Raw genomic sequence first — 27,844 nt, 5'->3', positions numbered from 1 at the left:
ATTTTACCAATTTTATTAAAACTTAAAACATTAAGAGGGTTTTTAATACAAAATTTCTATAAGTTGTACTAACATTTATCTTTTAAGAACTACAAGTCTTTCTATCCATGGATCGCTTTAACAGAATGTTAATAATGCCATCTTGTTCATTTGTTGTTATAATAAACAAATACAGTACTTATGTATGTTGAATGTATATATCCTAGGGCTGTCAAACGATTAAAATTTTTAATCGAGTTAATTACAGCTTAAAAATTAATTAATCATAATTAATCGTTAATTGATCGTAATTAATGGCAATTAATCGAAATTCAAACCATCTATAAAATATGCCATATTTTTCTGTAAATTATTGTTGGAATGGAAAGATAAGACAAGATGGATATATATATTCAACATGCGGTAGATAAGGACTGTATTTGTTTATTATAACAATAAATCAACAAGACGGCATTAACATTATTAACATTCTGTTAAAGCGATCCATGGATAGAAAGACTTGTAGTTCTTAAAAGATAAATGTTAGTACAAGGTATAGAAATTTTATATTAAAACCCCTCTTAATGTTTTCGTTTTATTAGAATTTGTACAATTTTCAAACAAAAAATAAACTAGTAGCTCACCATTGTTGATGTCAATAATTACACAATGCTCATGATGCTGAAACCCATAAAATCAGTCGCACCCAAGTGCCAGCAGAGGGCGACAAAACACCAAAAAACACAAGTAACAAATGGACATGACACTGTGCTGTCATTGTAATCTGTTTGAGCGGGGCATGTGCATTAAACGCGTCAAATATTTTAACGTGATTAATTTAAAAAATTAATTACCACCTGTTAATGCGATAATTTTCATTCATTCATTCATTTTCCATTTTGACAGCCCGAATTGCTTTAAAATGGATTTTCAGCATTGTGCTTTGGAGCGAAGTTCCATCAGAACTTAGAGATGCCTCTTGTGAAAATAAATGTAAAAAAGGTATAAATACGTCTTTGGGACACTGAAACAATTAAAAATAGAACGTATTTATAGGTTTTTGGGAGCAAATGAGTTAAATGCAATAAAATTCCATTTTTTAAAACAACGTTTTTAACAAATCGTTCGAACACATATTCCCACACAAAAAAAACTGCTAAATAAACTTCAAAACTAAATAACGAATGCATATAGGGCTGCAGCAATCAATTATTTTAGTAGTCGATTCATCAATAAACTAGTTGGTTCGATAATCGAAGTAATCGGATAAGGAACATTGAAAACTAAAATACCTGAGATGAGCCTCAAACAGTATAAAAAGATAAATAAATGAGGATCTAAGTACAACAAAAGAACAATAGGCTAACTTACATAGTAAAAGTCAGCTAGCTTAAATGCTATAAAATGCTAACTTTTTTTTAAACAATACTCTTAACAAATTGTTCAACACATATTCCCACAAAAATGGCCAAATATACCAATAAATTGAATGACAAATGCATAAAAAACATTAGCTCAAACAAAATTTAGCTTATGTTGGTCTTAACAGGGAACAGCTGGATGCAGCCAGGTGACATGAGTAAAGTCACATTCACTCTCGCCACTAGAGGGCAGTTTATCCACTCAAATCAATACAACTAAATGCAAACACTTTCAAAACAAATCAAATTTCATTCAAAGTTTTGTTTCTAATCGAATTACTCGAGTTAATCGATTAATTGTTGCAGCACTAAATGCATAAACAAACATTCTAGCTCTAACAAAAACTTACAACCTTGTGTTGGTCTTAACAGGAGCAGCTGGATTCGGTTATGTCATATTCACTGTTGCCACTAGAGGGCAATGCATCCACCCAAATCAATAAAACTAAATGCAAAACCCTTTCAAAACTAACCATAACGACGCCACTCAAATTAAACGAATCTTCAAAGCAACAAAATTTGATTTGAAGCTTTTTTTCTAATCAAATTACTTGAGTTAATGGATTAATCGCTGCAGCACTAAATCTTACCTTAACGACATAATTAGTTACAGTTACAAATGAATTCTTCCAAAAAGTAATTGTGCTAGTCACTTCCAAAAAAATCTTGAAAATGTTTTTGATTTTATCTAAAAAGAACTTCTCCTCTATTTGCCTAATCTTTTTGGCAGGTGACCGCACGGTGACCTTTGACCTGGGTAGACTGGCGACGGCCCAGGCCTTGGAGATGCATTGCGACGTTGGTGCTAACAAACTTTTTACGATGAAGAGAAGGCTAAATTTGCACAGGAAGTGCAGCTGGACGCCTCATCACGTGTCGGTGAGTGTGTCTGTGCACTTTTGACTTCAGGGTTCAAAGCTACAGTGGTATGAAAAAATATCTGAACCTTTTGGAATATCTCACATTTCTGCATAAAAATCAAATGTGATCGGATCTTTGTCAAAACCACACAGATGAAAAAAAAGTGTCTGCATTAACTAAAACCACCCCAACATTTATAGGTTTTCATATTTTAATGAGGATAGTATGCACACAATGACATAAGGAGGGAAAATAAGTCAGTGAACCATCACACTGAATATTTTGTGACATCCCCCACCCCTTCAACCAGACGCTTCCTGTAGCTGCAGATCAGTCTGGCACATCGATCAGGGCTCATCTTGGCCCATTCTTCTCAACAAAAATGCTGTAGTTCAGTCAGATTCCAGGGATGTCTGGAGTGAATGGCTGTCTTTAGGTCTTGCCACAACATCTCAATGGGGTTCATGTCTGGAATTTGACTTGGCCACTCCAGAACGTGTATTTTGCTCTTCTGAAACCATTCTGAATTTGATTTACTTTTGTGTTTTGGATGATTGTGTTGTTGCATCAATCATCCTCTTTTCAGCTTCAACTGTCTGACAGACGGCTTCATGTTTTCCTGCTAAACTTTTGAATTCATTTTTCCATTAATGATTGCAAGTTGTCCAGGCCCTGAGGCAGCAAAACAGCCCCAAATCGTGATGCTTCCTCCACCGTGCTTCACGGTGGGGATGAGGTGTTGATGTTGGTGAGATGTTCCATTTTTCCTACACATATACGTTGTGTGTTACTCCCAAACAGTTCAAATTTGTTTCATCTGCCCTTAAAAAAAAAATCCCGAAACATCTCTGGAAAAAGTGCCTTTTTGCGAACATTAAATGAGCAGCAATGTTTTTTTTAGACAGCAGTGGCTTCCTCCGTGGAGTCCTTCCATCAGGGCCGGCCCAGCCTGTACGCAGATTATGCAACTGCTTAGGGCCCCTGACCACTAGGGGGCCCCCAATCTGGCAATTGTTTAATTTACATTCTATTTTGTTTACTACAGTTTGCTTTATTTGACTTTTGTGAGTTTTGATACTTGATTACAAGCTTAAAAAAACAAAAGTTCTTCCTTAACTTCTTTCTTTCTGCTTTTAGAAAAAGGTTTGGCACTTTCTACTGTAAGTACTGACAATCATTTGGGGTGAGAAGTTTGAGTATGAAGTGCAATAAAATCTGATTAATATACAAAATATGGACGTATGAGTTGGATTGCATGTATGGGTTTCACAGTACACTGTGAGGAAATGGTGGGCCAAAAATATGGGCCCCTTTGCATTATTTTGCTTAGGGCCCCAAAATTGCCTGGGCCGGCCCTGGTACAATGACAATAAAGGCTTTCAACTCTATTCTAATATGCCTTGGCTTTGTGTCACGGTGTTTGTTTCAGGTGTGTAAAGTAAAGTGCTTCTTGGAGACTATGGGAGAGGAGGAGTTGTCCTTGCGCGTCCAGCTGGCTAAACTACAGCGCCGCTACAAAAAGAAACTGAGAGAATTGGCTAAGCTTGAGAGGAAACAACAACACTACCACCATCCGTAAGCACATACAGTGATCCCCTCGCTACAAACTTTGAGCTCTCAGTCCATAGTAGAAGGATGAAATTAGCTTGTTTTTCCCATTTGTAGAATGATTTCCTGACTCATGTATTGATAATTGTTGTATCGCCATATCTCGAGTCAGGATTTGATGGTAATGAATTAATGACACATTTACTAACAAATGGATTTTGACATCCCGCAGCCAATAGATGTTGTCTTCTTTCTCCGCAGAAATGGGGAAAGGTCCGGTAGCCCTTACCGCAGCAGGCCAGTACGGCCCCGAAAGTGTAAATCCAGCCCCAGTGAGCGAGCTCCAGATTCCGCCAAAAGACTCAGGTGAAGTCCCGCGACGAGGCGCTCGCACGTCAGCCCGTCTTGACCGCCTTAATTATGACATGACACTGTCATGAGCATTAATGAATACTTATGACAGATGGCATTAGTGTCACATACATTGGGGCAAATAAGTATTTAGTCAACCACTAATTCTGCAAGTTCTCCCACTTGAAAATATTAGAGAGGCCTGTAATTGTCAACATGGGTAAACCTCAACCATGAGAGACAGAATGTGGAAAAAACAATAGAAAATCACATTGTTTGATTTTATTTGTAAATCATGGTGGAAAATAAGTATTTGGTCAATACTAAAAGTTCATCTCAATACTTTGTTATCTACCCTTTGTTGGCAATAATGGAGGCCAAACGTTTTCTGTAACTCTTCACACACTGTTGCTGGTATTTTGGCCCATTCCTCCATGCAGATGTCCTCTAGAGCAGGGGTCCCCAACCTTTTTTGCACCATGAACCGGTGTTATTTGGGTCTTTTTTTCACAGACCGGTGTTTTGACAAATTTTGCAACCTAACAAAAATTACAACGATGCAGTTCTGCGCATGCGCTTAACGTTGAACATAGCCGCAAAATGTGCAAATGCAGCGATTCCAAAGTAAACACTACAAACTTTCTCAAAAGAAAGGAATATTAACTTACGTTTGATCATGGAAGGACTTGTTGAAAAGTTTTCCTCAGATACATCCTGCCAAGTAAGCTGCACACAACAACTTCACACCACTCTCACCATTAACGACTTCGCCTTGTTGTTAAACATTAATTAAGAAGCCCGCTTCACAAAGATACGATGTTGGAAATTGTAGCAAGGTTTTCAATGTTCTTGTAGCGATGTCAGGATATTCCAGAATGACTTTAATCCAGAACCTCGGTAGAGTTGTTGTCTCGAATGTACGTTTAATAAGGTCGCCGTCAGTTGCGATCTCTACAAGTTGATCTTACTGTTGCACAAACATGCTCGAATCACTCGGTTTATTCACAAACGGGTCACGAATCCACTCCTTCGCAGTTCGTGGGTCTTCGAGGTTGTAGGCTCGTCAGGTGCCCTTTTCGCCGTAAAAATATCTCCAAAGACATCTGTTTTCCAGTCATCTTCGCTCATGTGGGGGCTAATTATTTCCGGGAACAAATGTGCTGCTGCTGCGCCCGCAGCCTAGCAATACGTTATTATCGAGGACAAGCGCACATAGATATACTATATACACAAAGAAGATCTTCCAATCAATGGATTTCTATGACAACATTCTAATCTATCACGTATTATTATATCTAGAGTAGACAGGGATATTGGTTTGTTAAGCAGGGGCACAGGGTTAATTCTGCCAGATTGCGGTCGTTATTAAATTATTATTTCTGTGCGGCCCGGTAGCAAATGGCGCATTTGGGGACCCATGCTCTAGAGCGGTAATGTTTTGGGGCTGTCGTTGGGCAACACGGACTTTCAACTCCCTCCACAGATTTTCTATGGGGTTGAGATCCTGAGACTGGCTAGGCCACTCCAGGACCTTGAAATGCTTCTTACGAAGCCACTCCTTTTTTGCCCTGGCTGTGTGTTTGGGATCATTGTCATGCTGAAAGACCCAGTCACGTCTCATCTTCAATGCCCTTGCTGATGGAAGGAGATTTTTACTCGAAATCTCTCGATACATGGCCCCATTCATTCTTTCCTTTTCACAGATCAGTCATCCTGGTCCCTTTGCAGAAAAACTGCCCCAAAGCATGATGTTTCTACTCCCATGCTTCACAGTGGGTATGGTGCAATTCAGTATTCTTTTTCCTCCAAACACGAGAACCTGTGTTTCTACCAAAAAGTTCTATTTTGGTTTCATCTGACCATAACACATTCTCCCAGTCCTCTTCCGGATCATTCAAATGCTCTATATCGAACCGCAGACGGGCCTGGACGTGTACTGGCTTCAGCAGGGGGACACGTTTGGCAGTGCAGGATTTGAGTCCCTGGATGCGCATTGTGTTACTGATAGTAGCCTTTGTTACTGTGGTCCCAGCTCTCTGTAGGTCATTTACTAGGTCCCCCCGTGTGGTTCTGGGATTGTCGCTCCCCGTTCTTGTGATCATTTTGACACCATGGGGTGAGATCTTGCATGGAACACCAGATTGAGGGAGATTATCAGTGGTCTTGTATGTCTTCCATTTTCTAATAATTACTCCCACAGTTGATTTCTTTACACCAAGCGAAGAGTGAAGAGTTAGAGAAAACGTTTGGCCTCCGTTATTGCCAACAAAGGGCACATAACAAAGTATTGAGATGAACTTTTGGTATTAACCAAATACTTATTTTCCACCATGATTTACAAATAAAATCAAACAATGTGATTTTCTGTTTTTTTTTTTTTCCCACATTCTGTCTCTCATGGTTGAGGTTAACCCATGCTGACAATTACAGGCCTCTCTAATCTTTTAAAGTGGGAGAACTTGCACAATTAGTGGTTGACTAAATACTTATTTGCCCCACTGTATGTCACTTCTGAATGGATGTTAAAGATGCAGAATGGACATAAATTAAGTTGGTGACATAATTTGCTGGATGATACTTCAAGACGTCTTTCATAAGCATTCATTAATACTCATGACAGTGTCATGTCATAATTATGAACCCAATGTCAAATAAAGTGTTAGCCATTTTTCACACTCGATCCAAATTTTGTCTAAATGTATTTTAAATGCAGCGCGTGAGGAAAGACACATTTATCGTAGGGCTGTCAAACGATTAAAATTTTTAATCGAGTTAATTACAGCTTAAAAATTAATTAATTGTAATTAATCGCAATTCAAACCATCTATAAAATATGCCATATTTTTCTGTATATTATTGTTGGAATGGAAAGATAAGACACAAGACCGATATATACATTCAACATACTGTACATAAGGACTGTATTTGTTTATTATAACAATAAATCAATAAGATGGCATTAACATTCTGTTAAAGCGATCCATGGATAGAAAGACTTGTAGTTCTTAAAAGATAAATGTTAGTAGAAGTTATAGAAATTTTTAATTAAAACCCCTCTTAATGTTGTCGTTTTACTAAAATTTGTAAAATTTTCAATCAAAAAATAAACTAGTAGCTCGCCATTGTTGATGTCAATAATTACACAATGCTCATGGATGCTTAAGTCCATAAAATCAGTCGCACCCAAGCGCCAGAAGAAGGCGACAAAACTCCCAAAAACACAAGTAACAAGTTGGCATTGCACTGTGCTGTCATTTTAATCTGTTTGAGCGGGGAATGTGCGTTAATTGCATCAAATATTTTAACGTGATTAATTTTAAAAAATTAATTACCGCCCGTTAACGCGATCATTTTGACAGCCCTAATTTATAGATACAATCATATTCATCAACAAATTGTAGGAACACGTAGAACACGTGTCACACTTTTTGGCACGAGCAGCAGAAACTCTTAACACTCAGATCGGGAGTCTGTGAATCTGTACTCCATACTAGTGTATACTGATGGAGGCGTCGTGACTTTCCCACTTCAAAATGTCAGACAGTCAACGATTCTCCACGACGTGTCTGTTGGGCTAGAATAACTGACTCTATGGCGCACGTGTACAAGCCTGAGCCGTCCCGCAGCTGATAAATGCTCCCTCTGTACTTGCCCCGCTCCATGAATTGAATCTTCTTTACCTTCTCCACAGAGAGGAGGAAACGTCTGATAGCTCTGCCTGCAGGAGGTCGGTACTGTCCCGCAAGTGTAAGTCCAACCACGGCCCGCAACGTCCAAATTCCGCCAAAAGATTCAGGTGAGGTCCTGCGATGAGGGGTGTTAATACACCATGTGGCGCGACAACATGATGACGTGAGAATACAATGACATGACAACATGATATGACATGGCTGCATGACAACATTACATGACAACATGACACAATACGACATCACACTAGATGTGACAACGTGAGGACATGAAAACATGACATGACGACATGACACGACACAACGCCACACATCACGATACGACATCGCAGGACACAACACGACATGATGACATGACACGGCGACATGACATGACAACATGACATAACGACATGACATGACGACATCACAAAACAACATGACACGACGTCACACATCACAATACGACTTGACACGACGTCAAACACATCACGATACAACATGGCACAACACAACACAACATGATGACATGACACGGCGACATGACATGACAACACGACATAACGACATGATATGATGATATGACGACACAACACGACATGATGACATGACATCACATGACAACATGACATGACGACATGACATGACGAGATCACATGACGACATGACACGACACGTCACACATCATGATACGACATCGCACGACACAACACGACATGATAATATGACACGGTGACATGACATCACGATATAACGGCATGATATGATGACATGACGACATCACAGGACGACTTGACAACATGATGACATTACAACAGCGCATGACAACATGACACGAGAGGTTATGTGACAACGTGAAAACATGATGACATGAGAACATGACATGATGACATGACGTCATCACAAGACGACATGACACGACGTCACACAACACAATACGACTTGACATGACACGACGTCAAACATCACGATACGACATCGCATGACACAACACGACATGATGACCTAATACAGCGACATGACATGACAACACGACATAACGACATGACGACTTGACAACATGACATAACGACATGACATAACGACATGACATTACGACAAGACACGACGTCACACATCACGATATGACACCACCCAACACGCCATGATGACATGACACGGCGACATGACGACATGGTATGTTGACATGACGACATGACATGACGAGATCACATGACGAAATGACACGACACGTTGTCACACATCATGATACGACATCGCACGACACAACACGACATGATAATATGACACGGTGAGATGACATCACGATATAACGGCATGACACAACACGACATGATGACCTAATACAGCGACATGACATGACAACACGACATAACGACATGACGACTTGACAACATCACATAACGACATGACATAACGACATGACATTACGACAAGACACGACGTCACACATCACATGACATGACAACACGACATAACGACATGACGACTTGACAACATCACATAACGACATGACATAACGACATGACATTACGACAAGACACGACGTCGCACATCACGATATGACACCACCCAACACGCCATGATGACATGACACGGCGACATGACGACATGGTATGTTGACATGACGACATGACATGACGAGATCACATGACGAAATGACACGACACGTTGTCACACATCATGATACGACATCGCACGACACAACACGACATGATAATATGACACGGTGAGATGACATCACGATATAACGGCATGACACAACACGACATGATGACCTAATACAGCGACATGACATGACAACACGACATAACGACATGACGACTTGACAACATCACATAACGACATGACATAACGACATGACATTACGACAAGACACGACGTCACACATCACGATATGACACCACCCAACACGCCATGATGACATGACACGGCGATATGACGACATGGTATGTTGACATGACGACATCACAGGACAACTTGATAACATGATGATATGACGACAATGCATGACAGCATGACACGACACGACATCACATGAGACGTGATGTGACGGCGTGAGAACATGACGACGTGGGAGCATGACATGACATCTCATGATGACATGACGACATCACATGTTGACGTGATGTCACGACAGGACGTCACACATCACGATACGACATCACCAGACATAATTACATGACATGACGACATCACATGACAACATGACATAACGACGTGGCATGATATGACGACATCACATGAATACATGACACAACACGACGTCACACATCACGATACGACATCACACGACATAATACAACATGACATGACATGACACGACAACTAGTGTGTTTATAGTGATGAATTTTATGGGTGGCAACTTGCAGTCAAAATGGATTGGACGCCTAGCGTTGTCAATGTCAGCAAATGAGTGCCCAATAAGGAATAAATGCGTTCCATAGATTTTCAGATTTTTGTGTGTGTGTGTGTGGGGGGGGGGGGGGGGTTGTGGGGGGAGGGGTTGTTTTGTTGCGGTTTTTGTATCCCCCCCGCAATATTTCCAGTCGGGTATTTTTTTGCTGTTTGTTTGTTCTGCATTTTACTCTGTGTTTTTGCTCCTTTTTTATTTTGCTTGGGGGTTTTTTTGTTTTGTTTTTTTTGTGAGGGGGATTGTTGGAGACAAGTTTCTGGGACATTTCATTGGTACTGAGACCAGAGCATTTACAGCCAGTCTTACCAGTTTTGGGGGCATTTCCAAGCTCATCACAGCCTGGGCAGTAAAGGCTCCCTCTATAGTTGACCCATATGGGGCGCCATTTGTAAAGCAGTTCATGCTGAAAATTACGACAACATTTTCTCACATTTAGCGTCACACAGTGTTTAAATGTGGTGTAAAAATTTTAGAGTCACTTTTTTTTTTTTTTTGCACATTTACAACATTATTTAGCGACTTCAATATTTATTTTAAAATAATAATTATTGGACCTTAATGTTTAAATCCAGAACGAATTTTTTAGTTTAAATCTTAAATGTAAATGTTCATTTATATCCCAAATTTATATCTTAAATCCAAATTTTTAACATATATCTTAAATGTAAATGTTAAGTTGATATCTTAAATCCAAACGTTAAATATTTTAAATCTAAATGTTGAATATATATCATAAATGTAAATGTTAAATTTAAATATTAAATTTAAATCTTAAATATATATCTAAATGCCAAATTTAAATGTTAAATCTGGAAACGGTTGAAACTAAATATTTAGCTTAATATGCAAATTTACATGACTGGAGACCGGAAGTAACATAATAAAAGCTGGAGCAGCTCAGACTGTTTGCTTACCATTTGCTTAGTCCAGTCCAACAGAGACCCCTTGTGGCTATTCATAGTAACTTTACTAGGCTCATGTGAGCAAAAGTGACACGAAAAACACAAAATACTCTTTAAATAGTTTCTCTTAAATGTGTATTTTACCTAGATATTGTTATCATCACAATGATTCATGTCCAAGAGCCGACTGCTACCGTTAAGTAGGTTTTATTCATTTTCAAGCAACATAAGCAAACAGTCTGAGCTGCTCCAGCTTTTATTTTGTTATTTCCGGTTTCCAGTCATGTGAATTTGCATATTAAGCTAAATATTTAGTTTCAACCATTTCCAGATTTAACATTTACATTTAATATTTAGATATATATTAAGATTTACATTTAGGATATAAATTTAACATTTACATTTAAGATATATATTTAACATTTAGATTTGAGATATATATCTCTTAGTATTTATAGATTTAGGATTTACATTTAGGATATTAATTTAGGATATAAATTTAAGATTTACTTTGAAGATTTATATTAAATATTTAGTTCTGGATTTAATCATTCAGGTCCCATACTTATTATTTAAAAATAAGTATTGAAGTTGCTAAATAATGTAAATATGCAAAAAAAAAAGTGACTCTAAATTTTCATACCACATTTTGAACACTGTGTGGCGCTAAATATGAGGAAATGTTGTAATTTTCAGCATGAGCTACTTTACAAACAGGGCCCCATAGACCCGACCCTGAGCTTAATTTTTCTTTTCTACCTTCGCCACAGGGAGGGGGAAATGTCTGTTAGCCCTGTCCGCAGGAGGCCAGGACGACCTCGCAAGCGCCAGTCCAGCCCAGCGCCAGATTCCGCCAAAAGAATCAGGTGAAGCTTGCACAACCAGCCTGATTGGCGATATCGGACTCATTTGACCTGATTTCAAGGGGTCAAGTTCTCTGTACTAGTGACAAAAATCCGTCAGCAGGGGGCGCTGTCAGGTGGTAATGCATTAGAGAAAATATGCCTGATTCATTTTACAAGCATTAGTGATTGTTAGATTTGCTTTTGATGTCTGTCTGTTTCAGGTTATAACACTACACACAAGTCACAGTTCAGTATGTACCTCAGTACCAGGGTCACGGTTGGGTACAACAGGAAAAAAACATAGGCTTTTTTTTTTAAAATCACAGCATTTGAAAGTTGGTTCTATTGTCTAAAATAAAAGGCAGCTCTTACTAAAGTGCAAAATCAATTGAAGAAAACATAAAAAATGTGTACTTTATCATTCTTTTATTCACCATTTAATTTCAAAAATTGCCCTATTTTTGTTTTCACTTTTAGAACCTTTCAGTCATAATCAAGTGATCGTTGCCGATTGGCATGCCGTGTGAGTTCATTGATAACTCGCAAACGGTATTCCAAAAATATTTTTTATTGTGCAGCAGACGCTGTTCCAATCATAAAAAGTTCCATATTAAATATATTTTGACAACAGACAAAACACAAACAAGACGTGTAAAAAAAAAAAATATTGACAATAAAATCAATAAATACAAACACGAGCAGTCCGTCATTCACAGTAAATTGCTGGTAAGCAACCATAATCAAATCTTCACACGTTTGTGCTAACTTCGCCTTTAGCAATTAGCATGCTAACACACAAAGGTCGTGCAGCCGTTGTTGACAAACATAACAAAAACAAAATTCATCAAATTTTTGACGGTAAAATGTTTGGGGATGGATTTTATATGATTGTGCTAATTCAGCATTAGGTATTAGCACGCTAACACAAAAGTGCCAAGGTTGTCTAGGCTTTGTCGACAAATACTACAAAATTGATTAAATCTTGACAGCAAAATGTTTTTGGAAAGATTTGTGCCAACTTAGCATCGAGCAATTAGCATGATACCAGCTGATGCTGTCATTGTCGACAAATGCAACAACAAAATTCATAATCTTGACAGCAAAATGTTTGTGGACAGTTTTGTGCTAACATAGCATGTACCAGTTAGCATGCTAACAGCTTTGTCGACAAATCCAACAACAATATAATTCATCAAATCTGGACAACAAAATGTTTTTGGACATATTTGTGCTAACTTAGCATCTAGCAATGAGTATGCTAACATTTTGTATTGTCTTTGTCGACAAACGCAAAAACAACTAAATTCAATAAATCTTTAGCGCAAAATGTTTGTGGACAGATTTGTGCTAACTTAGCAATTACCTAACTTAGAGGGTAGCAATTAGCATGCTAACAGCTCATGCTGTCTCAGTCCTCAAACGTGACAACAACAAAATTCATCAAATCTGGCCGGTAAAATTTTTTGGGACAGATTTTTGCTCATTCAGCATCTAGCAATTAGCATGCTAACAGCTTGTATTGTGTGGCGAAAAACGCAAAAACAAAAAAAATTCATTCAACCTTGACAGGAAGATGTTTTTGAACACATTTGTCCTAACTTAGCATCTAGCAATTAGCATGCCAACAGGTCGTGTTGTCATTGTCATGAAACGCGGCAACAACAAAATTCATCAAATCTTGAAAACAAAATGTTTTTGGACAGAGTTGTGCCAACCTAGCATCTAGCAATTAGCATGCTAACAGTTTGTATTGTCTTTGTTGACAAACACAAATACAACAAAATTCCTTAAATCTTGATAGCAAAATGTTTTGGACAGATTTGTGCTAACTTAGCTTTTAGCAATAAGTATGCTAAAACGTTGTGTCGTCTTTGTCGGAAAAACACAACAACAAAATTCAGTAAATCCTGAATGTTAAATGTTTGTGGATGGATTTGTGCTAATTTAGCATCTAGCAATTAGGATACTAACAGCTCGTGTTGTCTTTGTCGATAAACGCAACAACAATAAAATTCTTTGAATCTTGACAGCAAAATGTTTTTGGACAGATTTGTGCTACCTTAACATTTAGCAATTAGCAAGCTAAGAGGTCGTGTCGTCTTTGTCGGAAAATCACAACAATAACAAAATTGATTAAATCGTCAGTAAAATATTTTTGGACAGATTTGACAGGTTTGTGCTAACTTAGCATTTAGCATGTAGCACGGTAACCGGCAAGTGCAAAGGTTGTGCAGTCTTTGTCGACAATAAACACAATCAGAAATGTTTTGAGACAGATTTCGCATGTTTCTGCTAACTTAGCATTTAGCAGGCTAATAGTTGTGTAGTCTTTTGTCGAAAAGGTGGTCCCGCCCGGGCGGCCCATCGCCACGGCTACCGCCTTGAAGGGGAATGGTGTAGGCGGGCCGCTACATCCGTCCGTGGCGCCGCTTCCCATCGTCACGGTGACAGAGGACGCGACATCCCCTCAGCACGGCCGCTCGCCATCGTCCTGTTGCTGTTTGGATGAACTGGACAAATCCATGGCTTCTTCCTCCTCGTCTCCCTCCTCGTCTTCGCCTCGGCGCCCCTCGGGCTCCTCCTCCCCAGCGTCGGGGGCGTGGCAGTAGGCCTCAGGAGAACGCTTTGGCTCTAAAGGGTCTGGCCGACACGCTGGCGTCTTCTTGGACATTTCCAGAGACTTTTTGTGCATTCCTGACAACACAAACGTAACAAACTCGAATTATTTGGACTGTTCTAAAAATGACAATAAACAAACAAAACAGGTGCCGTCATTTGCTGCCTTCCCGCCCGTTTCGAACAGATTGGACGTATCGCGCTGTTAATGACAGTCGTTTGAGTAAATAGCAGATGCTTTGACATTGATAAGATAATCATTAAAACAATCAGTTTAAACAAGTTTCAACTTGAAATTACATTATCATTACTTAGATAATTCCCATTTCTTAACAAAATAAATAAATAACCGAAAAACACAAGATGTGAGCCTGAAATGCCCCAAAATAACAAGAAATGACCCCAAAATGCCCTAAAATGAACAGAAAATGCCTCAAAATTAACAGGAAGTGACCTTAAAAATGCCCCAAAATAATTGAGAGGTGACCCGAAAAGCACATGTCACCCTAAAATGCGCCAAACTCAACAGGGAATAAGCCTCAAATGAACAGAAGGTGACCTGAAATAACAAAAAGTGAGCCCAAAATGCCCTAAAATTAATGAGAATGCCCAAAAATCAATTGGAAGTGGCCTTCAAAATGCCCCAAAATTAACGAGAGGTGACCCTAAAAACACAAGTGACCCTAAAATGCCCCAAAATCAACAGTGAGTAAGCCTAAATGAACACAAGGTGACCTAAAATAACAAGAAGTGACCCCAAAATGGCCTAAAACTAATAGAAAAGTGCCCCAAAATCAATCAAAATGCGCCAAAATTAACGGGAGGGACCCGAAAAACAAAAGTGACCCTAAAATGCCCCATAATCAACAGGGAGTGACCCTAGATAAACAACAGGTGACCTGAAATAACAAAAGGTGACCCCAATTGCCCTACAATTAACAAGAAATGCCCCAAAATCAACTGGAAGTGACCTTCAAAATGCCCCAAAATTAACTCGAGAGGCCCAAAAACACAAGTGACACTAAAATGACCCAAAACCAATAGGGAGCAACCACGAAATGCCCAAAAATCAACAGGTAATGTCCTAAAAGCAACAGGAAATGACCTTCAAAATGCCCCCAAAATAACGGGAGGTGACCCGAAAAACAAAAATCACCCTATAATGTCCCAAAATCAATGGGGAGTGATCCTAAATAAACGGGAAGTGACCTGAAATAACAAAAAATGACCCTTCATGTGGTGTAAAGCAGTTTGAATTGCCTTGTGTTGAATTGTGCTATATAAATAAATTTGCCTTGCCTTGGCTTGCCATGCCTTGCCCAAAATGCCCAAAAATCAACAGGAAGTGAAAAACACAAGTGACCCTTTAAATGCCCCAAAATCAACAGGGAGTGATCCTAAATCAATAGGAAGTGACCTGAAATAAAAAAATATGACCCCAAAATGTCCTATTATTAGTAGTATTATTACAATCTACTGGAAGTGACCTTCAAAATGCCCCAAAAATAACGGAAGGTGACCCAAAATACACAAGTGACCCAAAAAACACAAGTGACCCTAGAATGCCCCAAAATCAACAGGTAGTGATCCTAAATCAACCGAAAGTGACCCCAAAACGGCTCAAATGAACAGAGAGTGACATTCAAAATGCCCCAAAATTAACGGGAGGTGACCTGAAAAACACATGTGACCCTAAAATGCCCCAAAAACAACAGGACGTAAGCCTAAATCAACAAAAAGTGACCTGAAATAACAAGAAGTGACCCCAAAATACCATAAAATCAACAGGGAGTGATCCTTAATAAATAGGAAGTGACCTGGAATAACGAATATGACCCCAAAATGCCCCGAAATCAACTGAAAATAAGCTTCAAAATGCCCCCAAAATAACGGAAGGTTACACGAAAAACATTAATCACCCTAAAATGCCCCAAAATCAACGGAGAGTGATCCTAAATCAACAGGGAGGGACCTGAAATAACAAAAAGTGATCCCAAAATACCCAAAAATCAACAGGAAAAGACCTTCAAAATGCCCCACAATTAAAGGAAGGTGACCCGAAAAACACAGTTGACCCTAAAAGGCACCGAAACCAACAGGGAGTGACCTGAAATAGCAAAAAGTGAGTCCAAAATGCCATATAATCAACAAAGTTGGAAGAGTGTGACCTTCAAAATACCCCAGAAATAACGGAAGGTGACCTGAAAAACACAAGTGATAAACACATGTGACCCTAAAATGCCCCAAAATCAAAAGGGAGTGATCCTAAATCAATAGGAAGTGACTTGATATAACAAATCTGACCCCAAAAATGCCTTAAAATCAACTGTAAGTGACCTTCAAAATACCCCCAAAATAACGGAAGGTGACCCAAAAAACACAAGTGACCCTAAAATGCCCCAAAATCAACAGGGAGTGATCCTAAATCAATGGGAAGTGACCTGAAATAACAAAAAGTGACCCCAAAAAACCCTAAATACAACAGGAAATGACCTTCAAAATGCCCCAGAATTTACGGAAAGTGACCCGAAAAACACAAGTGACCGTAAAATGCCCCAAAATCAATAGGGAGTGATACTAAATAAACAGGGAGTGATTTGAAATAGCAAAAAGTGATTCCAAAATGCCATAAAATCAACAAAGTTGGAAGGAAGTGACCTTCAAAATGCCCCAAAAATTAACGGGAGGTGACCCAAAAAACACAACTGAACCTAAAATGTCCCAAAAGCAAAAGGGGGTGACCATAAATAAACAGAAAGGGATCAGGAATAACAAAAAGTGACTCCAAAATGCCATAAAATCAACAAAGTTGGAAGGAAGTGACCTTCAATATGCCCCAAAAATTAACGGAGGTGACCCTAAAAACACAAATGACCCTAAAAGGCACCGAAATCAACAGGGAGTGACCTGAAATAGCAAAAAGTGACTCCAAAATGCCATAAAATCAACAAAGTTGGAAGAGTGTGACCTTCAAAATACCCCAGAAATAACGGGAGGTGACCTGATAAACACATGTGACCCTAAAACGCCCCAAAATCAACAGGGAGTGATCCTAAATCAATAGGAAGTGACTTGAAATAACAAATATGACCCCAAAATGCCCTAAAATCAACTGGAAGTGACCTTCAAAATGCGTCCAAAATAACGGAAGGTGACCCGAAAAACACAAGTGACCCTAAAATGCCCCAAAATCAACAGGGAGTGATTCTAAATCAACAGGAAGTGATCTGAAATAACAAAAAGTGACCCCAAAAAACCATAAATACAACAGGAAATGACCTTCAAAATGGCCCAGAATTTACAGGAGGTGACCCAAAAACACAAGTGACCCCAAAATGCCCCAAAACTTAATAGGGAATTATACTAAATAAACAGGGAGTGACCTGAAATAACAAAAAGTGACTCCAAAATGCCATAAAATCAAAGTTGGAAGAAAATCGCCTTCAAAATGCCCTAAAAATTAACGGGAGGTGACCCAAAAAACACAACTGAACCTAAAATGTCCCAAAATCAATAGAGAGTGACCCTAAATCAACAGAAAGGGATCAGAAATAACAAAAAATGACTCCAAAATGCCATAAAATCAACAAAGTTGGAAGGAAATGACCTTCAAAATGCCCCAAAAATTAACGGAGGTGACCCTAAAAACACAAGAAACCCTAATAATAAAAGAGAAAGTGACCCCAACATGAAATGCCCTAAAATGAACAGGATATGATTCAAAATGTGATCCCGAAATGCCCCAAAATCTACAGGAAGTGAGCCAATTGATTGGTTTCGGTGCACGTGTGGTGCGTGCGTGTGTGGCACTGACGTGCATGCGGCTCACCGAGCAGCCAGGGGGCGCAGGATCCCATCATGCCGTTCTTGGCGGAGTTGAGGATGGACTCGGGCAGCGGGATGGAGTGGCGCACCATGGCCCCGTACAGGCCGTACTCCGCCATCACACTGCTGCGGCCCCAGCACTTTTCGCGCTTGCGCCACTTGGCGCGACGGTTCTGGAACCAAACCTGGCGGAAAGTCCAAAAAATAGACTTCAGAAGAGAAGTAACTCGAGCGCAACTTTGGCTCCCTCTGGTGGTAGCCTAATCAATTTCTGTTTTTTTCAGTTTATTCCTATGACACCTTTGCGGCCCTCTAAGGAAGTACTTCCCTATACTACTTCAATGTATTTTTTTTCTTTCAACAAATCCTTTTCTTCTTCTTCTTCACTTATGTAGTATTTGATTACATCGCGGCGGATGAGATTAGTTTTGGCAAATACTTGAGTAGATTCCATTGTATTTCAAAGATGTTAGCTTAGTTTGAAGGAGGGAAATCTGGAAAAATTGGCTAGCACGTGTGTGCTTTGCTAACTTAAGTGATTAATACATGAGCATAGCTAATGTACCAATGTGTTATTAGCTTTGTTACAAAGAGGATGAAGATGTTAGCATTGTTAGAAGGAAGGAGAATGCAATGTGATCAGCACATGTGGTACTCGTGTGGTGTATAGTGACATTGGCATGAGCATCTAGAAAGATGTTAGCATTGTTAAAAGAAAGGAAAACGCTGACAAGGAAACTTTGGTAGTCTGCTCGCAAATGTGATTAGCGCATGAACTAAGCTAGCGTACTCATGTGGTATAACGACATTGACATGAGTACCAAGAAAGATGTTAGCATTGTTAGAAGGAAGGAAAACCCGATGTGATTAGCACATGAGCCAAGCTAATATACTCATGTGGTGGCCGATAATGACATTGACATGAGCATCTAGAACAGTGGTTCTTAACCTTGCTAAAGGTACCGAACCCCACAGGTTTTACATGTGGATTCACCGAACCCTTCGGAATTAGATAATAAAGCTTTTTTTTTTTCAAATTCAGAACTGATATATCTAAGCTAGCGAGCTAATAATTTAGAAAATTCCCATTCAAAATTTTGACGGCAATGTTTTATAAACAGATCAAAATTTGAGACAGCACTGCCCATTGGTCTGTTGTATTCCCTCATTTCAAGTGCAAGTCAACCTTCCACTGAGCAAACCAGTTTCTCCTTCCCATCAGATCGAGGACTAGCATTCAAAAGGAATGTAAATTAGGAGCCAACCAGTCCAAAACCTGGTCTAAAAAGCCACTTTGCCTGGATTTAATCAGTGTACGAAAAGAGGGCTCTGCGTTTCTTTACCTTCGCCGAACCCCTTAGACTTACTCACCGAACTCCTGGGGTTTGATCGGACCCAGGTTAAGAACCACTGATCTAGACAGATGTTAGCATTGTTAGACGGAAGGAAAACGTGATGTAATTAGCACATGAGCTAAGTTAACATACTACGGTGGTATTAGCTTTTTTGGAAAGGGGGACAGCGGAAGTCGGCTATCGAACTTGGGTAGTCTGCTAGCATAAGTGATTAATACATGAGCTTAGCTAATGTACTAATGTGGTGTTAGCTTCATTTGGAGGCCAATAATGACAATGACATGAGCATCTAGAAAGATGTTAGCATTGTTAGAAGGAAGGAAAACGCGATTGTGATTAGCACATGAGCTAAGCTAATGTACAAAGGTGGTATTAGGTTTGTTAGAAAGGGGAACAACAGGGAAAAATAGGCTATCCCACTTGGGTAGTCTGCTAGCATAAGTGATTAATACATGAGCTTAGCTAATTTATTTATATTAAAGGGAAAACTGACAAGTAGTATTAAGTTTTATTAAGTATTAATAGTATTAAGGTACTTTCATTTAGGAAATACTTCCTTCGACTTCATAGTAATAGGTTTAATTTAGGTAAAATTAGGTAAAAAAAAAAAGGTTAAATTTAAGAAATACTTCAGTAAATTTCAAAGGTTTTTTTTTCAGTCACGTACAAAGTATATAGTATTATATATTGATTTAATACTTGCATATATTTTAAAAACCTGTTTTTTTTTTTTTTTTTTTTTTTTTTTTTTTTTAACCCGATTCCGATAAAATTTTGGACGCTCTTGCTCGGGACAAAAATACTAGCACCCACCTGTATGCGGTCCTCGGGCAGCTCGGTCTTGACGGCTAGCATCTCTCGCGCGTAGACGTCGGGATAGTGCGCTTCATGGAAAGCTTTCTCCAGTTCCTCCAGCTGATGGGACGTGAAAACGGTCCTGCAAAGACGGACGAAGTAGTCAGGAATAATACGTGCTCGTCTCAGCGGAATTTTCCGAAAAAAAAAAGCACAATGCTCTTATGATTTTGGTCTTTAATTTTTTTATCGACGCTAGTATCGGAATGGGATAAAAATCCTAGCATTGGTATTGGCTAAGACTAAGAAATCACTTGCCGATCCTGTGCAATATGTACGCTTTGAGATATAGCTTATAGATATAGCTTCTTCTTAGAGAAGATATGCCAGTTACGAATGCTCGAATAAGCATTATAACAGGCAATACTTTAATTGGTGGATAAACGTATAGTGCTAATATTAGCCATGATTCCTATTTTTTTTTAAAAACGCTGACATTGACACAAGCATCGATAAAGATGTTAGCTTAGTTGGAAAGTGGGAAAGCTGGATAAGTTGGCTAGCACACTTGTCCTCTGCTAGCATCAGTGACTAATACATGAGCTTAGCTAATGTACCAATGTTGTGCTAGCTTTTTAGAAAGAGGGAAAAGTAGGCAAGCAAACTTGTGTCATCTGCTAGCAAATGTGATTCACACATAAGCCAAGCTAATGTCGTGTGGTATAGTGATATTGACATGAGCATCTAGAAAGATTTTACCTTCATTACAAAGAAGGAAAACACAGGCTAGTGAACTTGGGTAGTCTGCTCGCAAATGTGATTTTCACATAAGCTAAGCTAACATACAAATTTGGTATTAGCTTTGTTAGAAAGGGAAAACAGGAAAAGTAGGCTATTGAACTTGGGTAGTCTGCTAGCATAAGTGATAAATACATGAGCTTAACTAATGTACTAATGTGGTGTTAGCTTTGTTAGAGAGAGGGAAAACGGAAAAGTAGTTTAGCAAACGTGTGTCGTCTGCTAGCAAATGTGATTAGCACATGAGATAAGCTAACGTACTAATGTGGCAGCTGATAATGACATTGAGATGAGCATCTAGAAAGATGTTAGCATTTTTAGACAGAAGGAAAACGCAGGCTCGCGAACTCGAGTTGTCTGCTCACAAATGTGATTAGCACATGAGCTAGGCTAAAGTGCTCATGTGGAATAACGACATTGACATGAGCTTCTAGGAAGATGTTAGCTTTGTTAGATGGAAGGAAAACGCAGGCAAGCGAATTTGAGTAGTCTGCTCACAAATGTGATTAGCACATGAGCTAAGCTCACGTACTACTGTGGAATAATGACATTGACATGAGTACCTAGAAAGATGTTAGCTTTGTTAGAAGGAAGGAAAACGCATTGTGATTAGCACATGAGCTAAGCTAACGTAGTAATATGGTATTATCTTTGTTAGATAGGGGAACAACAGGGAAAAAAGTTTGTTAGAGAGAGGGAAAAAAGGGCAAAGTAGGCTAGCAAACTTGTGTTGTCTGCTACCCAATGTGATTAGCACATGAGATAAACGAACGTACGAATGTTGTTGCTGATAATATCGTTGACATGAGCATCTAGAAAGATGTTAGCATTGTTAGAAGGAAGGAAAATGCAGACTAGCAAACTTGGGTAGTCTGCTCACAAATGTAATTAGCACTTGAGCTAAGCTAGTGTACTCATGTGGTATAATGATAATGACATTAGTACCTAGAAAGATTTTAGCACTGTTAGAAGGAAAATACGATGTGATTAGCACATGATCTTAGCTAATGTACTAAAGTGTCAGCTTTGTCAAAAAGAGGGAAAACAGGAAAAAGTTGGCGAGGGAACTTGTGTCGTCTGCGAGCAGATGTGATTAGCACATGAGCTAAGCTAACGTGTGGTATACTGACATTGACATTAGCAACTAGAAAGCTGTTAGCATTGTTCAAAGGAGGAAAACAGGCTAGTGAATTTGGGTAGTCTGATAGGAAATGTGATTACCAGTAGCACATTAGCTTAGCTAATGTGGTTTAATGACATGAGATATGACAAGACAAAACATTGACATGACAAGAAAAAAATCCTGGATAAATCGCACAGAACTCCAAGTCAAATTTTTTTTAAGGGAAATGTGTCAACATTTGTTGCCCGATCTGGCAAAAGCGACGCTCACCTGTGTCGCCGCTTCTTCCTCTTCTGAGAAGACGAGCAACTTTTGGACTCGTTGTGGTCGGACAGAACCTCCTCATCTGGGAACAAAAACAAAAGGTCAGCAAATGTAGGAAGGAAGCGTCATTTTACGACATTTTTCGTAATATTGTGACTTTTTTCTCGTAATGTTACGATTTTAATCTCGTAATATTATGACTTGCTTCTCCTAATATATCATCTTTTATCTTGTAATATTACAATTTTTTCTTGTGATTCTACAACTTTTTCCTCGTAGCATAGCTACTTTAATCTTGTAATATTATGTCTTTTTTTTCTTGTAATATTATAGCTTTCAACTCGTGATTTTACAACTTTTCTTGTAATATTTTGACTTTTTCTCGTAATATTACCATTTTTGTCTCATATGATGACATTAATCTTGTAATATTGTGACTTTTTTTCGAATAACATGACTTTTTCCTTGTAATATTACGACTTTAGCCCGTTCACTACCGATCCTTTTTTTTTTCGATAAAAATAAATGATAATTTTATATGTAATAATAAAATCCAATTGCTAAAATTTCTATTCCCAATGTGATTTTTTTTTAAAGCTGTGGGATGCATTGTCCTGACGGGGTTAAAAGGGTTAAACTCCTGATTTTCACAATTTTTTGCATAATTTTTTTCAACTTTTTTCTTTCTTGTAATAATATGACTTTTTTTTCTCATCTACAATAATTTTATAATATTACGACGTTTACTTGTAATAACATGACATACAATTTTAAACTTTATTTCTTATTCTCCAAATATTACGACTTTTTTCTCATATCACGACTTTAATCTCGTAGTATTTGAACTCTTTTTCTCGTAATAATTTGGTTTTGTCTTGTATTATATCAATTTTCTTTTAATATTACAATTTTAAACTCATTTCACATTTTAACACTTTTTTTCTTAATTTCGAAATATCAAGACTTTTTTCTTGAAATAACATTTTTTCCTCATAATCTTATGAATTTTTTCTCATAATATCACATTAACTTTGTAATATTATTTTTTCCCCGTAATAATGATTTTTTTTTCTTAATCTCATAATATTTTTCCTTACAACATTGCGTTTTTAATCTCGTCATATTGCGTCCTTTTTTTCTTATAACAATATGATTTTAAACTCATCATTTTGCAACTTTTTTTCTTAATCACGTAATATTTCAACTTTTTTTGTGATAATGACTTTTCCCTTGTAATGTTACATTTTTTTTCTTCTAATATTCTCATATTCTCATAATGTCATGACATTGATTTCGTAATAATACGTTTTTTTCCCCCCTGTATTTTCGTAGTACAGTATTACTTTATTTTCCTCGGATAAATTAATTTTTCATGTAATATTACGACTTTTATCTCAATCTCGTGATATGAATTTTTTTCCTCGTATCATTGTGACTTTATTCAACTTTAATCTTGAGATATTTTGTCTTTTTTCTTGTAATATCAGTTTTACAATGTTTTTCTCAATCTCATCATATTATGAAATCACTCTTGTAATATTAAAACTTTTTTTGTGATAATACGACTTTTCCCCCCTCATTTTATGACATTAATCTGATATTACAACTTTTTCCTCATCAAATTGCGAGTTTAATTTTAAATCTTTTTTCTTGTAATAACATGACTTTTTCTTGTAATCTTGTGACTTTTTTTTCTCATAATATCACTACATTAAACTTGTGATATTAAGTTTTTCCCCCCTGTAATAGTATGACTTTTTCTTGTAATATTATGATACTTTTCTTAATCTCATATTACGATTTTCTCACAACATGGCGACTTTTTGTAATATCACGTCCTTTTTTTAATAACGTTGCGATTTTTTAAATCTTGTAATAATATGACTTTTTTTCTCATAATGTTACAACTTTACTCTCGTAATATTGAGATTTTAATCTCACAATATAGCAGTGTTTATCTTGTATTATCATGAATTTAAACTCATCATTATACAACTTTCGTCATAATTGTTCGACTTTATCTATGACGACTTTTTCTCATAATATCACAGCATTAATCTTGTAACATTCTGATTTTTCCGGCATAACACTTTTTTGTTCTTGAAATGTTACGACTTTAAAAAAGGCTCACCGGAAAATGCGTCCCTGTGGGGGTCGGCGCCATGCAGGAAGTGGGCGTCGGGTCTCTGCAGGAGCGGCAGGTGACCCGGCAGGAAACAGGGCGTCCCTCCGGCGGGCTGCTGGGCGGCCAGACTGCACAGGAAGCCCAGACCCAGCGGCAGCGAAGCGCCCGGGAACGAGAAGCCGCCGCCCCCCAGGGCCTGACCCAGCGCGCCACCGGCGCCACCTTGAGGCTCGCCCCCGCCCGCCGGCGCCGACTCCAAACCCAGCAGGTCGGTGATGGCGAATCCTTTGGAACGGAAACCCGGCGGCGCATGAAGGCGCGACTTTTCGGGCGACTTTTCGGGCGACCTGACTTTGGCTTCCGACATGGCCCGGCAACACGCGCCCGTAGACGGCGAGGGCATTTATGCCGAGGGGGACTCGGGCCACCGGCCAATGGGGAGGCCGGCCCGACCCCCCGGGGGGCGGGGCCCAGTTGTCTCGTGTCAATCTGGGAGGATTAATTGCACCAATTTGAATGTTTCAATCCGATCAGGATTATTTGTGCCGCCGCTGCCGCTGCTGCGCGCGCGTGCACTAAGACTTTTCATCTTCATCACACACACACACACAAATTATTCTTTTATTACTTTTTAGACATTGTATTTATACAGGAAGTATTACAACAAAAGAGGGATCATAAAATTGGAACAATGGCGCAAACCTTTTTTCATTTGAACCCTTCAAAATTGAAGACAATATTCTAAAATAATATAGGAAATCCAGAATTATATATATATATATATATATATATATATATATATATATGTATATAAATGAAATAATTAACAGAAAATTAAATATGTAAGTGTTCAGATTTGTTAGGTTTTGTGAAGTTTTGTTGTCTCCTAGTGTGACTTGTCCCTGTGATTGCCCATTGATTACACCTGTTGTGCCTGCTTCCTCCCGTGTCACCCACCTGTTCCTCGTTATCTCGTTACCCCTTTACGGTGTCTATATAAGCTCCCCGTTTCGGTTGAGTCTTTGTCGCGACATTGTTGAAGTTCACGTCTGTGTCAATTCTCATCCGTGTCTGAGTTTTTTTATACCCAGTCTTTTGTTAATACACTGAGTTTTGTTTGCCTCTCGTGTTTTTTGGATCACCTCAGTCTTGGTATGTACTTTGTTTTTTGTTGGCTTTAATTAAATCATTTTTTCACTGCCTTTTCCTACATTTGTGTCCATACCACTCGTCCGCCCACATTCCCCGACAAGAGTCATTATCGAAAATAAAAATAACTATATACAGTGTGAATTATATATATATATATATATATATATATATATATATATATATATATATATATATATATATATATATATATATTGTTTATTGTTTGTTTGTTAGTATGATGTTTTATTTTTATCATGGTTTTTTGCCCATTTGTTTTTTGTTGTTTGTTTTATTGTCTTTTTGTGCATTTTTTTTAATGGTTTTGCTGATATAAGTTTTTTTGTGTGTGTTTTTTTTTGTGTTCTTGTACTTTTTTGCAGTTATGATTTTTTTGACGTATGTTTATTAATGTTGTTTGTGAGTATGATTTTTTATTTTTAACCAGGGTTTTTCCTTTTTTGAAGTTGTTTTTTTTTTTTTTTTTTTAAAGATTTTTCATGGTTTTGCTGATTTTTTTTAATTGTGTTTTTTTCATGGTTTTGCTGATTTTTTATTGTTGTTGTGTCTTGCAGTTGTGTTCTTGCTGTTATGCATTTTTTGTAGTATGTTTCTTGTCATTGTTTGTTAGTATGATTTTTTTATCATGGTTTTTCCGATTTTTGTTGGTTTTTTGTTGTTGTTTGTTTTATTGTGTTTTGTGCGGCTTTTGACTTTTTTTGTTTTGTTGTATTTTCATGATTTTTTTATGGTTTTGCAGATTTATTTTGTGTGTATTTTATTGTGTTTTTTTTTCTTTTACTTATGTTATATTTTCAAGATTTGTCCTGATTTTTGGCTGATTTTTGTGGGATTTGTTTGGCTTTGCTTTATTGTGTTTTTGCACTTTTTTCAGTTGTGGATTGTGTAGTATGTTTATGATTATTGTTTGTTGGAATGATTTTTTTTTTTTTTTAAATTATGTTGGTTGGTATGGTTTTGCCGATTTAAAAAAATGTTTTTTTTTTTTTTTTTACTTATGTTGGTTATATTTTCAAGATTTGTCATGATTTTTGGCTGATTTTTGTGGGATTTGTTTGGCTTTGTTTTATGGTGTTTTTGCACTTTTTTCAGTTGTGGATTGTGTAGCATGTTTATGATTATTGTTTGTTGGAATGATTTTAAAAATATTTTATGTTGGTTGGTATAGTTTTGCCGATGTAAAATTTTTTTGCATTGTTTTTGTGCAGTTTTTGACTTTTTTTTGTTTTTCCACATTTTCAAGATTTTTTATGGTTTTGCTGATTTTTTCCATTGTTTTTTTTTTTTTTTTACTTTTTTGTTGGTTATATTTTGAAGATTTTTTAATGGTTTTGGCTGATTTTTGTGTTCTTGCATTTTTTCACAGTTATGCATTTTTTGTAAGTATGATTTAAAAAAAAATTTAATCATGGTTTTGCCATTTTTTTGTTTTTTTTGTGTAGTTTTTGACTTTTTGTGGTTATATTTTCAAGATTTGCATGACTTTGCAGATTTTTTCATTTAGTTGTTGTGTTCTTGCTCTTTTTTTGCAATTATGCATTTTTTGTAGTATGTTTGATATTATTGTTTGTTAGTATGATTTTTAGTCATGGTTTTGTGTGTTTTGTGCAGTTTTGGACTTTTTAAAAAAAAAGATTTTTAGAGGTTTTATCGATTTTTCAGGTTTTTGTTTTATTGTGATTTTGTGTGGTTTTTTACTTTTTTGTGATTTTATTTTCAAGATTGTTTATGGTTTACTGATTTTTGTGGGGTACTTTGTGGTTTTTTTTTCTTCAGTTTTTT

General features: G+C 37.7%; 2 protein-coding genes across 5 annotated transcripts in view; one reads left to right on the top strand and one right to left on the bottom strand.

Moving 5' to 3' along the window:
- LOC130923088 (BAH and coiled-coil domain-containing protein 1-like) overlaps positions 1-14,902 on the top strand; it is a 28,217-nt gene extending 13,315 nt beyond the window's left edge. For 2 of the 3 annotated variants that reach the window (XM_057848518.1, XM_057848519.1), the window contains exons 4-9: positions 2,131-2,279; positions 3,691-3,836; positions 4,071-4,175; positions 7,852-7,956; positions 11,917-12,012; positions 14,319-14,902. In XM_057848518.1, the coding sequence (XP_057704501.1) occupies positions 2,131-2,279; positions 3,691-3,836; positions 4,071-4,175; positions 7,852-7,956; positions 11,917-12,012; positions 14,319-14,376 (659 nt within the window). In that variant the 3' untranslated portion in view covers positions 14,377-14,902. The remainder of the gene's footprint in view (positions 1-2,130; positions 2,280-3,690; positions 3,837-4,070; positions 4,176-7,851; positions 7,957-11,916; positions 12,013-14,318) is intronic. The other variant, XM_057848520.1, reaches the window with a different exon arrangement.
- Positions 12,544-25,273, bottom strand: vsx1 (visual system homeobox 1 homolog, chx10-like). Of its 2 annotated transcripts, none has more exons than XM_057848521.1 (5): positions 24,899-25,273; positions 22,774-22,849; positions 20,601-20,724; positions 18,422-18,617; positions 12,544-14,685 (listed from the first exon to the last, which is right to left on the bottom strand). In XM_057848521.1, exons 1-5 carry the CDS (start codon positions 25,257-25,259, stop codon positions 14,459-14,461), a joined length of 984 nt encoding a protein of 327 aa, XP_057704504.1. In that variant the 5' UTR covers positions 25,260-25,273; the 3' UTR covers positions 12,544-14,458. The 2 variants fall into 2 exon arrangements, with proteins under 2 accessions (XP_057704504.1, XP_057704505.1); XM_057848522.1 differs by having other exon boundaries at positions 18,437-18,617.
- Between the last annotated feature and the right edge of the window lie 2,571 nt (positions 25,274-27,844).

Source organism: Corythoichthys intestinalis, chromosome 10 (genome assembly GCF_030265065.1).
Source record: "Corythoichthys intestinalis isolate RoL2023-P3 chromosome 10, ASM3026506v1, whole genome shotgun sequence".
NCBI lineage: Eukaryota > Metazoa > Chordata > Actinopteri > Syngnathiformes > Syngnathidae > Corythoichthys > Corythoichthys intestinalis.
This window is presented reverse-complemented; position numbering and strand designations above follow the sequence as displayed.